We start from the raw sequence: 15023 nt of genomic DNA on the forward strand, positions 1-15023 counted from the left end.
AACTTACCAGCTGGCCACGTGAAGAAAAGTAGAATGAAACAAGTGAAATGAATTTTCATATATTTTATTTAACCCAGTATATCCAAAATATGATCATTTCAACATGTCATCAGTATAAAAAATTACTAGCCAGGTAGCTTACATCCTACTGCACTAAGTTTTTGAAATCCTGCGCCTGTTTTACAAGAACAGCACATCTCAAGTGCTAATGGTCACTGTATTGGATAGTGCCGCTCTAGAACCTTCTAGTTTTTCTAGAACAACCGGACATCCGTTTCTTTTTATGTGGAATTAGTTGGCAAGGAATACAAAAAAAAAAAGCTTAATGTTAGGCTGGCCAAACCAAACACACCCACACAGGGGCCACAGTGGCTGCAGAGCGTTCATTTACAAACTGGGAAAAGCAGTGTGAGTTGTGGGGAGGCAAATGTGGGCTCCGTGGTCCCCTTTTTGGGTTTCCTGTGTGGCAGTGCTCAGGGTGCAGAAAGAAGTAGGCCGTGGTCCCTGTGGGCACTGGAGGAAACGGCAGCCATGCGGTGGAGTGGGCAGGGTTCCGGCATGGCAAACGGGAGGACCCAGAGCTCTGGTCCTCGCTCTGTCACTAGCTGGATCACCTGGAACGTGTCACTGAATCTCTCTGGTCCTGAGCGGGGCTGGCTGTCAAACTAGAGACTTGGACCAGATTTAGATTGATGGTTTGAGGGCTGCGTTCAAAGAGGTGCCCCCTCCCGACCCTGAAATCAACCCAGGCAGCCCTGCTCCTGCATTTTCCATATGAGGCTTCTGGACAAATTCCTCTAAACAGAAGGTCCGTTGGCTTAGCTTACAAGAAAGAAAGAAAAAAAACCTTTGAAAAACCCCACAGCAGTGGCTAAACATACAGGATCCAGCAGCAGAAAGCCAGGGTACCAACCCCACCCCTGTGGCTCACCCGGCTAAGCCTCGACTTCCTCCGCAACAAAGTGAGGGTGCTCTGAGGGTCCCACGAGCTCACCCGTGTAACGCACATTGCCTGGCGCTTATGAGACGCTCGGAAACACCAGCTACCTGCCTCCTGAAGCTTCCAGAGCCATCCTACGGCAGAACTGGAGGCGGCTAAGGAAAGTCTCAGCAGACATCTAGGGCATTTGGCGAAATCAGGGGGCAAAACTCCAAAAGGTTACAAGGGCCAAGCAAGTAAACCAAGTGAAGGAAACAGGCCAGGTGTGAAGCCAATCTGGAGGGAAACATGGAAAAGATTTGACTTTCCTTTGAACTTCACAAAACCACAGAACAACAGCGTCAGCCCAGTAAGAGATGGTATCAAGCCCTCAGCCAAGTCCTGGGGACTTGGTGATGGAGGGAGGGGAAGTTCACGTCCCAGCCATTCACTCCAGCCATCTGCTGCTACCCAGACACGAGGACCTGGCATTGTCAGACTCATGGGGTTCTTTTCAAGAGAAGCCAGAAATCCCGATTTTAATGTGTAAATCTGGTTTTTAAAGGCTCTCTAGGGAGAACTGTCAGGGAAGTTCTGTGCCAAGATAAGAAGAATCTTCGAGATTTTTTTCCTCCACAACCTCTTCCCTGGTGGAGTCATGAGGAGTCAGGGTGCAGCTCAGAGTCTCAGGAAGCCCAGTTTCTCATCTCCCTGCTCCTCTCAGGCCTGGATCGCCTGCAGATGGCAGACGGGATAAAGCAGAGGCAGAGAGAGGGGCCGGGGTGCCGGGCGGACCCCACAAACGCCAGAGAGAGGGCAAGGAGCAGCCAAAGAGAGGCATCGTTTTCCTCAGTTTATTTCAAGAGAACAAAGAATCAACCGTCAATTCTGTACAAAAACATGGCCATAGAGCCACGGTGACCCTTGGGCCAACCCCCTTCCCATGCGCCCCTAAATTGCCAAAAAACAAGGACGTGACCAAAAAACCCAAACTCTGGAAAAAATTATTATGAAAAATCAGGGGAGAACTTCCCTCCCCTCTTCCCTCTCCCCAGTGCAGAAGTTTGGGGGGCGGATGGGAGGTTGTGTCCTTGACAACGGTGGGAGGTCTGGCAGGCGGCTGTCGGCAGATTAGTGTTTGGCAACCAGTGGGGCTGATGGGTTAGGATCCAGAAGGAAGCCAGGGGGCTCGGGGGAGGGAAAAGATCTCCAACCCTGCCGTGCCCCACAGGACACTCGAAAACAGTTTATAAAAATTGGGGCCAGAGAGTAGAAAAGAAAGGAGTCATCAGAATCAAAACCTAAATAGTGGAAAGATTTTTTTTTTTTTCTCTAAAAGGCAAAAAAACTACAAACAGCCCAGGTCCTGAGCTGCCCCAAGACTTGGGTCCTCCACTGCCCCCTGAAACCTGGCAGGAGCAGGGCTGGGGAGTACCGAGAGGTGGGTTCTTAAAAAAGTTCCCCTGGATGGGAAGGCTCTTCGTCTTTCGTCGCCTTCCTCTGCCTCTCGCAGCTGCCCCGGAGAGGGATGGCGAGGACCAGGGCTACGCCGGCAAACTCAGCTTCTTCCCCTTGAGGACTGGGGGGAGAGAAAGGGGGGTGGGCGTGACCAAGGGGTCCCTCGTGGAGGGGACAGCCTCCCACGCCCACAGCAGGGGCTTGGATGCTGGGCTGGGCAGAGATGCAGGAGGGGCAGCCCCAGGACTCGGATTATCAGCTGTGGGTGGGGCCGGGGACCAGGCTCCCGGCCTAGGGGCTGAGCCATGGAGCCCCGGAGGAGGCCCTATTTCCCCTAATGCTGGCTGCTCCCCTTCCATCCTGGAAGGGCTGGAGGCCTTGGCTCTCGGGGGGCGCTGGGGTCAGAGGGCCTGGCAGGGCTGGCTGGGCGAGACCACCCGCTTCTGCCCTCCCAGCCTTAATCCTCAGGGGGCGTGGCTGCCTTCAGGCCTCTGTCCTGTCTCCTCTTCCCTTCACACTGACTAACTGAACTTCCAAGGTCTTTGCTTTGATCATCGTCTCTAAAAGGCCTCCCCCCGACCACACCCTCTCCACGTAAAGTAACCCCCTCACCCTCCACCATTGTTCACCAACACATCCCTGGTTCCTTTCTGTCACTGCCCTTCTCACTGTCAGCAATCATCTCTCTTGTTTATTCACCACCTCCCCCGACTACAATACAAAGGGAGGGGAGGGGCTTGTCCATCTTTTCTCCTAAGCTCGTATCCCCAGAGCCTAGCCCCGGCCAGGGACATAGACAGTGCTCCATAAATTTGTTGGTTGAATGAATGAATGAATCTTGGTGGGCCTGAGTCCCTGAGGGTAAGGACAGAGGTCCATGAGCAGAGAGGAGGCCCTCCCTTCTCTGAACGCTGCTGGGGCCTAGGAGACGGGAATTCTGGATCTGTTACGGGCGTGAGACTGAAAGACTTTGGATATGGAACCTTGGGGCAGGAGGAGGGCTTAGGACACATTCCAAGAGAGGAAAAGTCAGAGGCCACCCCGGCCTGCCCCTCTCTTTGTCCTGTCTCCCCTCGAGGGATACAGGGCTGGGGAGATGAAGCTGGGGCCCCAGGGAGGGGGGGAGCTGGGGAAGGAGCAGGCTCCCTACCGGCCGGCCCCCCACGCTGGCTACCTTTGGTGATGTAGAGGTAGAAGAAATCACAGTAGAGGACCGTCTGGACCAGGCCTGCCACGATGGCGATGAGGTCGAAGAAGCCTTCGAAGTGGTAGCGCCAGATCCAGTTGAAGAGATAGAGCGTGCGGTAGACCCCCAGCGCAAACAAGTAGTGGCTGGTGATGGTCTCCGCTTCGCCCGTCTTGCTCACCATGAACAGCTGCGGCAGGATGGCCACGGACTCCAGGTAGATGGAGAAGGTCCAGAGGATCTGCGGGGAGGCCGGGGCGTGGGAGCAGAGGGCAGGACGAGGCGGGAGGGGACAGGGCAGAAGAGAAGGGTGAGGACGGTGGACCTTGTGGCTACAGGTGCAGTGATGTTGGAGAGTGGGCGACAGGTACCACAACGCCTGCCGGGCACTCACTGTGTGCCAGACACCGCTTTCCTGCCCCACCTGTATTCTCTCGTTTAATCCCCACGATGACCCCATGAGGGAGGTACTATTATCAGCATCCCCTTCTTTTTTGTTGTTTTGTTTTTCGGTTGTGCCGCAAGGCTTGAGGGATCTTAGTTCCCCAACCCGGGAGGGAACCTGGACCCCGGCAGTGAAAACACCAAGTCCTAACCACTGGACCACCAGGGAATTCCCAGCATCCCCTTCTACTGATGAGGAAACCGAGGCCCAGAGAGGGTAAGAGGCTTGCCCAGGACGTAGCTAGGAAGCGGCAGAGCTGGGATTTGAACCAAGTGTTCTGAGCCGGTGTTTGTGAGCACTTTTAATTTACACCCCTCCCAAGGGCAGCGCAGGTTGGGATCTTGGCTGTGAGATGTCCCTTCTGTGAGATCTTGGGCAAGAGACCCAGATTCTCGGAGCCTCTGCTTCCTCACCTCTAAAATGGGGATGATTCTGGGAATTCCTTGGCAGTCCGGTGGTGAGGGCTCCGTCTTTTCACTGCTGAGGGCCCAGGTTCAATCCCTGTTTGGGGAACTAAGATCCCACAAACCACATGGCACAGCCCTGCCCCCCACAAAAAAAGGGGATAATTTTCCTGCCTTGGTAGGGGCGACATTCAATGTGCAATCTTTAGAGACATAAATCAGACTGTGTCACTCCCTGGCTTAAAACCCTCTTGTAGCTACTTCTTATCACATCCAGAATAAAACCCAAGTTCCTAACCTTGGCCTTCAAGGCCCTCCTCAATCCAGCTTCATCTTCTACTCCCTCCCCTCGCCCTCCAGGGTACAACTACCTGGGCCTTCCATCTGGTCCTCCAACACACCAAGCTCCTTCCTGCCCCAGGGCCTTTGCACTTGCTGTTCCTTCAGCTCTTCCCCCAGACAGTCACATTCTGCCTCTTCCACCTCCTTCCAATCTCAGCTCATCAGTCACCTCCTGAGAGAGGTCCTCCCTGACCATCCTTCCCCCTGGATGGTCACATCCCCTGTCTTATCTTCCTCCTGGCAGCTCTGACCAGACTGTGAGCTCCGTGAGGTCCAGGAGCCTACATCTTGGGCACCCTGTGGGCCCAGCACCTGGCACAGTGCCTGGCACATATTCGATGCCTGGATGAATGCATGAGCGATTGGAAGCAAGGTCCCCAAGTGCTTGTCACAGGCCATCATTTAGGGAGCAGTGACAAGCATCATTTGTAAGCAGGACAGGGCATCCCAGGAGGGAGAGACGAAGAGATGGCAGGCAGCTGTCGGCCCCTTTTCAGTCCTCAGCTCCCTGAAAGTCCCACCTGGGGTGAGTTGTGATCTGCAGACCCACCGAAACCTCCGCTCAGACAACAAAGCCAGCTGGCAGGTGTGGTTCCTCCTGGGTTGTTTTGGTTTGTGGGAAGGAAGTGGGGACCTTCAGGATGTATTCCTAAGAACTGACGTTTATATAGCACTTACTACATCCAAGGCACTGTTCTATGCACCTTATGGGTATTAACTGGCTTATGCCTTAACCCTATGAGGTAAGTCCTATTGTTATCCCCCTTATACAGATGAGGAGACTGAGGCCCACGGGATCAGTAACTCGTCCAAGGCCACACAGCTAAGATGTGGGTGGAAACAGATTCCTACCCAGGCAGCTAGACTTCAGGGCTTGTTCCCATAATTACTCAGAATCCACCAGCGAGGTTCTTAGTATATCAGGTTAGTTGAGGCTCTCGGGAAACATACCCATTAAATTGATACATACCGATTGTTAGCCTTGGGGAGTGGAATCATGACGTAAGAGGAGAGAGAAGGTCTATTGCATTTTACTTTATCTATTTGTGACATCTGAATTTTTAAAGAATTGTTTCCTTCTATGATTAAAAAATAATTTTTCAGCATGCACCTATTGATAGCATGGGCTTTGAAAGCAGGCAGACCTGGGTTCAAATTCTGTGAGGTCTCCCCTCTGAGCTGCACCTCAGTCCTCCAAGAAATAGGGATGAGTATGCCCACTTCCCCAAGAGGCCGACGGATCAGACGGGATGATGACGGGTTTGGAATGGCCAGCTCAGAGCAGGACACACAATTGGTGCCAATACTTTGCACAAGTGACCTCCCCACCTCTGAATGAGGGAACCACACAAGCTGGAGTCAAGAATCCTGGGTCCTGGTCCGGCCTCCTCCACCTGGAGCAAGCCCCACTGCCTTCCCCCAGCCTCAGTCTCCCCATCTGTAAAATGGGCCCAGCTCAGCGGGTGCTCCATGCAAGGTGATGCTGACGATACAGTTGCAAAGTCCAGGCCCCGCAGCCAAGCTTGGGGTTCCTGCCACAGTGCAGTGCCGCCTCCCTCTGACATTTCTGGGACCCCTGGGTCAAAGTCACCCCCAGTCACCCTCAGTCAGATTTGTCTAGCCTGCAGGGTGCTTTTAGAAATAGATCTGGAATCTGTAGCCAAAACTGTAAAGTTTTCCCTCAGGAAAACTCCTGAATTGTGGCTTGTGTTGAAAACATCATCACATCTGGCTGCTCAGTGGCGGCTTGCAGAATCTTAGTTCCCCGACCAGGGATCGAACCCGTGCCCCCTGCCTTGGACGTGTGTAGTTTTAATCACTGGACTGCCAGGGAAGTCCCAGGGCCAGCTTCTTACAAGGCAGGAGTGAGTGGTCCTGGGGGAGGAAAGACTGCTCTGAATTTGATTCCTGCCAGCCCCAGGAGGCCTTAACCTTCCAGATTTAGCAAAGGCCCTCTCGAAATTCCTCCCAGGATTTAGCAAAGGCCCTCTCGAAATTCCTCCCAGGAATTTGTACAGGTCCCACCAAAATGCCATGCAATAAAAACCATGACAGCTAACATTTAGGAGTAAAAGGATCCACATGGTCCTAAACACTGCAAGCACTGAACAAACATGGACCGCACTTCCTACCTACTGCCAGACACTGTGCTTTACCAATATTAACCCCTCATCAAAGCCTATGAAGTAGGAACTGATTATCCCCATTTCACAGACAAGAAAACTGAGGCACAGAGAAATTACATGACTTGCCCAAAATCTCACAGCTGCTAAGTGGGCTTCAAATCCCAGTTCTCTGGTTCTAGAGTCTCTGTGTCTAACCACTACGTGATGCTGTCTAATCTCAGTAAATCCTCACAATGACCTGATCTTGACTTTACAAATAGGGAAACTGAGGCACAGAAAGGTCAAGTTCCATGCCCAAGGTCATGCTAATAGAAAGTAACAGATCCAAATCCAAGTAGCCTGGCCCCTAAGAGCCCCGTTTCCAACTCCTGAACTATTCATTAGGCCAATGACTTTGGAAGAGTCATTTCAACTCCCTAAGCCTCAGTTTTCTCATCTATAAAATGGGGCTGCTATGAAAAGTAATGAGTTAATGTATGTGAAATGCTGAGAGCAGCGTCTGGCACATAGTGAGTGCTGCTGCTGTTACATTACTATCATCTGACTCCAGAGCCCCTGTTTTGAACTTTATGTCCTAAAAGAAGGAAGTCTGAGCAAACCCTACAGAAGGAAGCCTCTGAGTGGGTCCACTGTCAACTGCTCTTCTCCCACAGCCCACCCCACCACTACAGACCCTGCAGGTGGCCTACCTCTAGAGGAGTAAAGTCATGGTTGACCAAGAACGCCAGGATGGCCGTGGGGACAACAAGGAATTCCACTCGGAACGTGTCGTGGTTCCCATCGTAAGTGGCTTTGAACTTGCTGTAAATCATCCAGACCGTGGTGAAAGAACAGGCGATGTAGACCACCTGTCGAAGGGGAGGATGTGGAGGGTGCTTCAGCTCCAAGCACAGGGTCCGAGCCCCCAGTAGACTTAGACCCAGCCCCAGGAGTCCAGGCCCCCAGCCTCTCCTCCCTCAGGCTTAGCAGTCTGGACCCCTAGCCCCATCCTCCCTCAGACCCAGAAGTCTGGGACCCATATTCCCTCCTCCCTCGGACCCTCCCCGGCTCCCCCCTCAGGAGGGCTCGGCAGGTTAGGAAAAGCCTTTACCTTCATGCACGTGTTGTAGAGTGAGATGTAGTTGGTGAAGAGGTCCAGGTAGCGGGCAGTGAACACCACAGCAAACAGGGCCTGGCTCTTCCCCGAAATCCCTGTGGTCCAGAGAAATGGGGATGGGGGAGGCTGAAGGTGGGCTGCACGGCCAATAAACCGAGGCCCAGGGCCCCGGGCGACCCAGAGGGGTTCTGGAGAGCAGCTGTCCCTGGAGGCCTCCCCAGCTCCCCCGGCCTAAGCAGGGCCTTTTCCCACGGCCCACAGCCAGGGGGCAGCCCGGCCCCAAAGCTACTCCAGCCCGAGGCTCTGTCCCAGGCTAGGCCTCGTGGCCCCCTCCGGCCCCCTCAGGGTCCTCCCACAGTCCAGATCCAAGGTGGAGCCTTGGGAGGACCCCACTTGACCTCAGCCTTCCGGAACAGGTCGCCTACCTCCCGCTCCCTTTCTGGCGGCCACAGTCCACGTCACCAACTCCCAGCCGCCTCCCTGCCTGCCACAGCTCCCTGTTCCCAGCCCTGGGAACCCTAAGGCCACCCAGACAGGGGCCGGGGGAGGCTGAACTGGGTTCCTGGAGCCACCCCCACCAAAATGGATGCATCTCCAGTTTGGGGAAAGGAGGTGACCCCCTGGTGACCCCGGACCTGGAAGGGGGATCCTCAGCAAGCAGTGGCGGGGAGGAACCCGTCCCCCTATGCCTCCAAACCCTTCCCCGAGTCCTGGACTGTCTCCCGCATTCTCCCCCCTTCTCCGGCCCCGGTGGGCGTCTCACCGGCACACGAGCGGGACTTCCAGATTTTGAGCAGCAGCAAGATGATGGCTAGGAGGTGGGAGAGGTCTCCCAGGAATCGGAAGAGATTCATGGCTGAGGGGATCTGGCAGGGCTGGGCTGGAGGGAGTCAGGCTGAAGGGGGGCTGCCCCCCGGGGCTGCTGTTCTGGCCGGGCGGCTGGGCTGGGGGGCGGGAGAGGTGCCCTCGGGTGGGCTCCGCTCCGGGGAGGGGGCTCTGGGCGGGGTCGCCGAGGCCGGAGCTGGTGGCCGAGCCAGAGCTAGGAAGAGGGAGGCCGGCGGGAGGGAGGGGGAGGAGTCCGGGCGGGAGGCTCCGCCCCCGAGGGCGGAGTCCCGGCTCTCCAGCGCCCTCTACCTCGCACACCCCCCCACCCCCACCCCCGCTTGCAGAGTTGGCGCCGAATTTACCCCCCTAAGGCCGCCTCCCAGGAACTTGCGGGGTCGCTGGGATCCGAAACTCGCAAATCCGGCACCAGTTCCCCCAGGCAGTCCGTGCCTCTCTGTAAAGGTTGCAGCCCAGCCGCACAGATTCTGCCCTTGACATCGATTCGGGAGGCAGATCTCTGAGATTTAAAAATCTTAGACAGGGACCCAGAGGCTGGCTTTTCAGGGGCCTCCAGCTACAATGCACTCAAAAGACAAGAGAGCAGTCCCCAGTCCCCCTCTCAGACTCAGAAGTCTGGGTCCCCAGCACCTTCATCCCCCAGGAGCCAGGAGTCCAGGACCTCAACCCCCTCCTCCCCCAGGACCCAGGAGTCCAGGACCCCAGCCCCTCCTCCCTCAGACCCAAGAGTCTAGCCCCCCTTTCTTGGGGCTTAGGGTCCCACCCAACAATCTTGTGTCTCAAGCATCCTAGACCCAGGAATCTAGATGCACAATGCCTTCCTCCCTCTGGGACCCACAAATTCAGGTGTGGGTCTTACATTTCAGAAATGTAAGGCTTCACTCCTGCTCTCCCAGACCCTGGAGTCAGCAGCCCACAGCTCTGGCTCCAGCCCCTCCTCCAGAGCTGCCCCCTCACAGGCACACATACACACCCTCAGGAGCCCAGGTGTCCTGCGCCACACTCCACCACAGCACTTTATAGAAGCGCTGGGCTTAGCCTCTCTAGCAGGAAGGGCAGGAGCTGGACAGCTGGCCTTGAGGGCCAGGAACAGGCTGTGTCTAGGAGGGGACACACATTGCTTTCCTCCTGGATGTCTGAGTACCCACGGGTGATGGATGTCAGGGTCCGTCAGTAAAAGAAGGGGTACAGAGGTAGTAGTTTCCTCAGATTGCTGGATGGATTGGGTGCCTGAGGGTGACATCCATCAGTCTTGGATTTTGGGCCGCTGAGGGTGGTTTGTGTTAAGGGGTCAGTTTGTCTGAGTGCCTAAAAGGGACTCAGGCCTGGAGGAGGGGGCCCAGATTACTGGGTAGCAGTGGAGAAGGGAGCTAGGGGCTTGGACTCCCGGGTCTGAGGGAGGAGGGGGCTGGGGGCCTGGACTCCTGGCTTCACGATGGAGACCTAGTTTGCAGGCCTGGCCTTCCGGGGCAATAGAAGCCAAAAGATGGGTCCTAGCATGGTGGAGAACCAAGTCTGGGAATGGCCTCCTGCTTCACAAGCATCAAAGTGGGGAGGGGGCAGAGGGCGGCAGCCCCTGGGCTCTGGAGTCCAAGTCCCAATCTGACGCCTCAGTGCCGGGGCCTGAGTCCCTGCCTGTTCCCCACCCCTTCCTCCCCGTTTTATTTGCAGCCCCTCACTCTCTTGTCCCAGGAGGAAGGCAGAAGCTGGGAGCTGGGGAGGGGGGTGGCCCCCTCCCCCAGCCCTGGCAGGAGGAGGGGTCCCCAGGGAGGCCAAGAGGGGGGGCTGTGGGTCTCCCGGCAGGGGCGGACGGGGACTGAATGTTAATCACATCCCGAGCGAGTGTGTGTGTGTGAGAACAGAGCGAGTGTGCGAATCCCTCCCGCTCCAGCTCCTCCAAGCTGTGGCCGCCGCCCTCCGCCCACAGCCTCCCACGGCCACCGGTGCCCAGCTGGGGGGGTGTCGGCCCGGGTGGGTCCGCCCGGCCCCCAGGGATCTCTCATGCGTCTGCCATCTGCCCGGTGAGGATCTGTGTGTCCGGGTGTCTGGGGCTGGGCTGGTGGGGGGGGGGGGGTGTGTCTGTAAGGGCTGCGGCGGCTGAGGGAGGGAGGGAGGGTTCTGTCTGTCCGTCTCGACCCTGAGCCACCTGCCTGGGTGTCGCGGGCCCCCCAGTTTCCTCCCTCCGAGCCCCCCCCCAAACCCGGATGGATGGTGTGTACCTGGGCTCTGTGCCTCCTGCCTTCGTCCGGCCGGGCTTCTGGCGTCCCCGGCTGCCTGTGTCCTCCTGTCTGTCCGAACAGCCCCTGACGGCAGTGGCAGCCCGGCCCCATCAGACCCGTGTGTGTGTGTGTGTGTGTGTGTGTGTGTGTGTGTGTGTCGCTCCTCAAGCTCCGGGGGTGTTGAGGGGAATCCCAGGGAAGTGAGGTGGTGCGTGTGTGTATGGTGTGTGTTTCTGCCTGTATTTAAGAGTGGGGGAACGAGGGGGGTCGTCTGGAGGTGGCCAAGCGAGGAAGGGGCGAGCAGTCCCCCCGACAGGCAGTCTTCCGCTCCTCAGGCACACACACACACACACACACACACACACACACACACACACACACACGCCACCGGCTTCAGAGGTGACCCAGACAGACAGACAGACAGACACAGAAGCGGGAGGGGGGGAGCGCTAAGGGCACAAAGGGGGGGGGATGCGAATGAGCCAGGGAGAGGCGGGACCGGACACATGGACGGGGGGGAGGAGCCGGGGCTGAAGCGGCAGAGGGGGGCACCCCGGGTGGGCGGAGGGGGGATCCCCACGGGGTCGGGCAGCGAGAGGACACCCCGACAGCCTCCGCAATGTCCGGGGCCCAACTTCCAGCGCAACATGTGTAGCAGCGTCCTCGCCTAGTCTGAGTGGCCGCAACCTTGGGGGACAGACAGGGCAGGACGGACCGAAGAAGAGGAGGGAGAGCTGGAGCCAGGGACGGGCAGGAGGTCCCCGCCACCGCCGCCGCCCCAGGGCCTGCCCCCCCACCCCCTCCGCGGCTCCCTGAGCCCTCCGCGGAATCTTCGGGTCGCTGGACTCCGGTTCCGTTCCTGGCACCCTCGCAATACCCCCCACAGAACAGGGTCATGAAAAGGTAAGGCTGGGGTAGGGGATGCAGGGGTGGGGGTGGGAACGCGGATCCCCAAATCTAGGACAGGGAAAGTTGGCCAGGGGCCTCCGGGAAGGACGGGGATTGAATGGGGAATAGGGGTCTCTGGGGGCCTCTTTGCCCCCTATCTCCTTCTCCCTCTCTGACCCCTTTTTCCCAGGTCTCTACACCTCAGGTCTCCTAACCCCCCATTTCTGACACTTTGATCCCTCTCCCCAGCCCCATACACCTGACGCCCCATCTCCCTCTCTATCCCCCATCTCTCCATCTCACCTTCCCTCTGCCCCACCCCACCCCCTGCCCGCATCAGTCTCCCCCCCACCTCGCCTGTCCTCCTCCCTCTCTCCTCTCCATCTCCCCTCCCTCCTCAGCTGTGAGTCTGCTATTAATACCTCTACCAAGGACCTTGAGAGCATCCAGGCCCTGGCACCCCTCGCCCCAAGCTACCATCCCTTCCTCAAGGTTCTGGAATACCCTTCTAGCCTCTTCCAAGCACCAGGATTAGGGTGGGGAGAGAACAGGGCTGGAGGGGGGAAACGGGACGCCGTCTGCAGCACGACGCGAAGGTGGGGGGGCGGGCTGTTGATCGAAGTGGCCTCTCCTCTCTTCTGTGATGGATGGGGGGGAGTGATGGAGACAGGCACACACCAGGAATCTCTGCACCCTCCTCCTCCTCAGCTGAGGGACAGGCTGTACTGTGCATAGGACCTGAGTGGGGTGACTCGGGGCGACTGGAGCTGGGGGGTGCCCAGGATGATGGGACGAATGGGGCTTGAGACAAAAAGGGGTCCTTTAAGGGAGGAGAGGGCTATGGGCCTGGATTCCTGGGTCCTGGGCATAAAGGAGGCTGGGCAGCTGGATTCCTGAGTAGGGGGCAGGAGTGAGCCGGGACTCCTGGATCCTGGGAAAGGATGGAACTGAGCACCAGGACTCCTGGGTCCTGGGGAAGGAGGGGGCCCAACAGCCAGGACTGCCGAGTCTGTGGGAGAAGTTGGAGGATAGGGCTTCTGTGTCTGAGGGAGAAGGGGGCTGGGGGCTCAGTATCCCGAGCCCCTGATGGGGAGGGGATGGTGGTCTGGACTCTTTGGCCCCCTGGGGACGGAAGTGGGGACAGAAACTCATGAGGAGGTGGAGATTGGAGGCCTGGACAATGTGATCCCTGGGGGTGTAGGTTTGGGGGGTTGGAACGCCAGAGTCCCTCAGTGGCTAGGGATACTGCTTCTCTATCTGTCCCTGGAGGGGTGGGAGACTGGCGGGAACTTGGCATCCAGCCTCCTGAGAAGGGTGGGGCTGGGGCTGCCTTCTTGGGCTTCAGCAGGAAGTAGGACCCCGGGGTCCCCAAGGCCAGAGGCCAGGCAGGGGTGAGTCTGAGAGAGGCAGAGGGGCTGAAGGGGTGAGCAGCCACCAGGAAGGGTGGGGAGAACGTGTGTTATCCTGGGGTGGGGGTGGGGGCGCCAGGCCACAGCTGTGGGTTATTTTGGGGCAGAGGGGGGCTATTCTGAGCACTGATTGAGCCAGCTGCTTGGGGAAGGGCAGCAGAGAGGAGGGGCGAGGGGGAGCCAGGATTTGGGCATGCTGGGAGCCCCTGCCCCCATCCCTAGGGAGACAGTGGCCCAGGGTCCCTGGGAAGGCTGGAAGGGTGTGGGGGGTGAGGCCTCTAGGCAGCGGAAGGGGTGTGGGCCTTTCCCCTACCCTAGCTGTCTGTGGGGTGGATAGAGGCCTGCGCTACCATGGCAACCGGACAGGAGCCTGATTGACAGTAAAGAGTGAACCCTTCCTTGTCTGGACCCTCACCCCTTCGAGAAGCCCCTTCTGTAGGCTCTAAATCCTGAGAACCAGGAGTTCAGGCCCCCAGTGCCCTGCTCCCTCAGATCCAGGAGCCAGGAGTCTGGGCTCCCAGCCTGACCACCCCAAGCAGCTAGTATTCAACAGGGACACAGGAAGAGACGCTGTATTGCCTCTCATTTACTAAATTGCTCTGGGCTGGGAGCCAGGGACCCCCGCTCCCCCCAGCTCTCCACAGCTGTGCCCCCCAACCCCGCGGCTCAGACTGGGCCATGACTCTTTCTAGCTGTCATTGAGAATGGGGGGACAGGGACAGGAATAAGGGGCCAAAAGTGGGTTGGGGGTTGTGCTCAAATGGAGGGGTAAGGTCGTGGGGGGCATATTCTCTCCGCAGGATGCCCCACTAATTTCTTTTTCTCTCTCTCTCCCCCCACACACCTGACCCCTTTTCCCTTTCTCTTTTTTTGTTCCCCTTCACTTTTTCTTCCTTTTATTTTTGATCCCTCCTGCCACTCGCCTTCCTGGCCTTCCTTTCATGTCTGTGCTGGGCACCTCCCTGGCGGGGGTCTTGCTCTTTGCCTCGCTATTTCTGTCTTCCTGTGTTTTCTGTCTGCTCTGCCTGCCTTCTCGCGCAATCTCTGATTTTGCCTGTTTCTCCATCTCTTGTGTGCGTGTCTCTTGGTGGCTGTGGGGTCTCTGTCTCCGTCTTCCTGGGTTTCTTTCCATCTTCCTCTCTCTGTCCAACTTTCTCGTTCCTCTTATGTCTCCCACCTTCCTTCATCTATCTCTGCATCACTCCTGCCTCTCATTCCCTCCCTGTACCTGTCACTCCGCCTTATCTCTCTCTGCCTCTGTTACTCTGAGCCTCTCTATCCCTGTCTGTTTCTCCTTCCATCTCCCTCCTTCTCCCCGTCACTCTCTCTCCCTGACCATCTCTCTGTGACTGTTTTCATCTCTTCCTATCTTCCTGGGTCTCTCTCTGCTGCTGTTCTGATCCCATCTCTGTGGGTCTGTTTCCCATCTGTCCTGTCTCATTGTCCTCCCCCTTCCTACCTTGTCTCTGTCTTCTCCCTACCACTATATCTTCTCTGTCCCCATTACCCACCTCCACTCTCTTTGCCTCTGTATCTCTCCCTCGGTCTCTGTCTCTCTTTTGCTTCTGTATCTCTCCCTTTGCCTCGTATCTCTCTGTCCGTGTCTCTCCCTCTATCACCCCAACCTTTCTCACTTCTACCTGAGTCCCTGTCTCCTTGTATCTCCCCTTCTCCCTGTATCTCTTCCT

At 57.2% G+C, this 15023-nt stretch overlaps 1 protein-coding gene across 1 annotated transcript; it reads right to left on the reverse strand.

Annotated features, from left to right (window-relative positions):
• Positions 1 to 54: 54 nt before the first annotated feature.
• KDELR1 (KDEL endoplasmic reticulum protein retention receptor 1) lies at positions 55 to 9141 on the reverse strand. Its single transcript, XM_079907637.1, has 5 exons — positions 8740 to 9141; positions 7971 to 8071; positions 7570 to 7728; positions 3552 to 3804; positions 55 to 2498 (listed from the first exon to the last, which is right to left on the reverse strand). The coding sequence occupies exons 1-5, from the start codon at positions 8828 to 8830 to the stop codon at positions 2464 to 2466; spliced, it is 639 nt and encodes a 212-aa protein (XP_079763763.1). The 5' UTR covers positions 8831 to 9141; the 3' UTR covers positions 55 to 2463.
• Positions 9142 to 15023: the final 5882 nt, after the last annotated feature.

This window comes from Stenella coeruleoalba (assembly GCF_951394435.1).
Source record: "Stenella coeruleoalba genome assembly, chromosome: 20".
Lineage (NCBI taxonomy): Eukaryota > Metazoa > Chordata > Mammalia > Artiodactyla > Delphinidae > Stenella > Stenella coeruleoalba.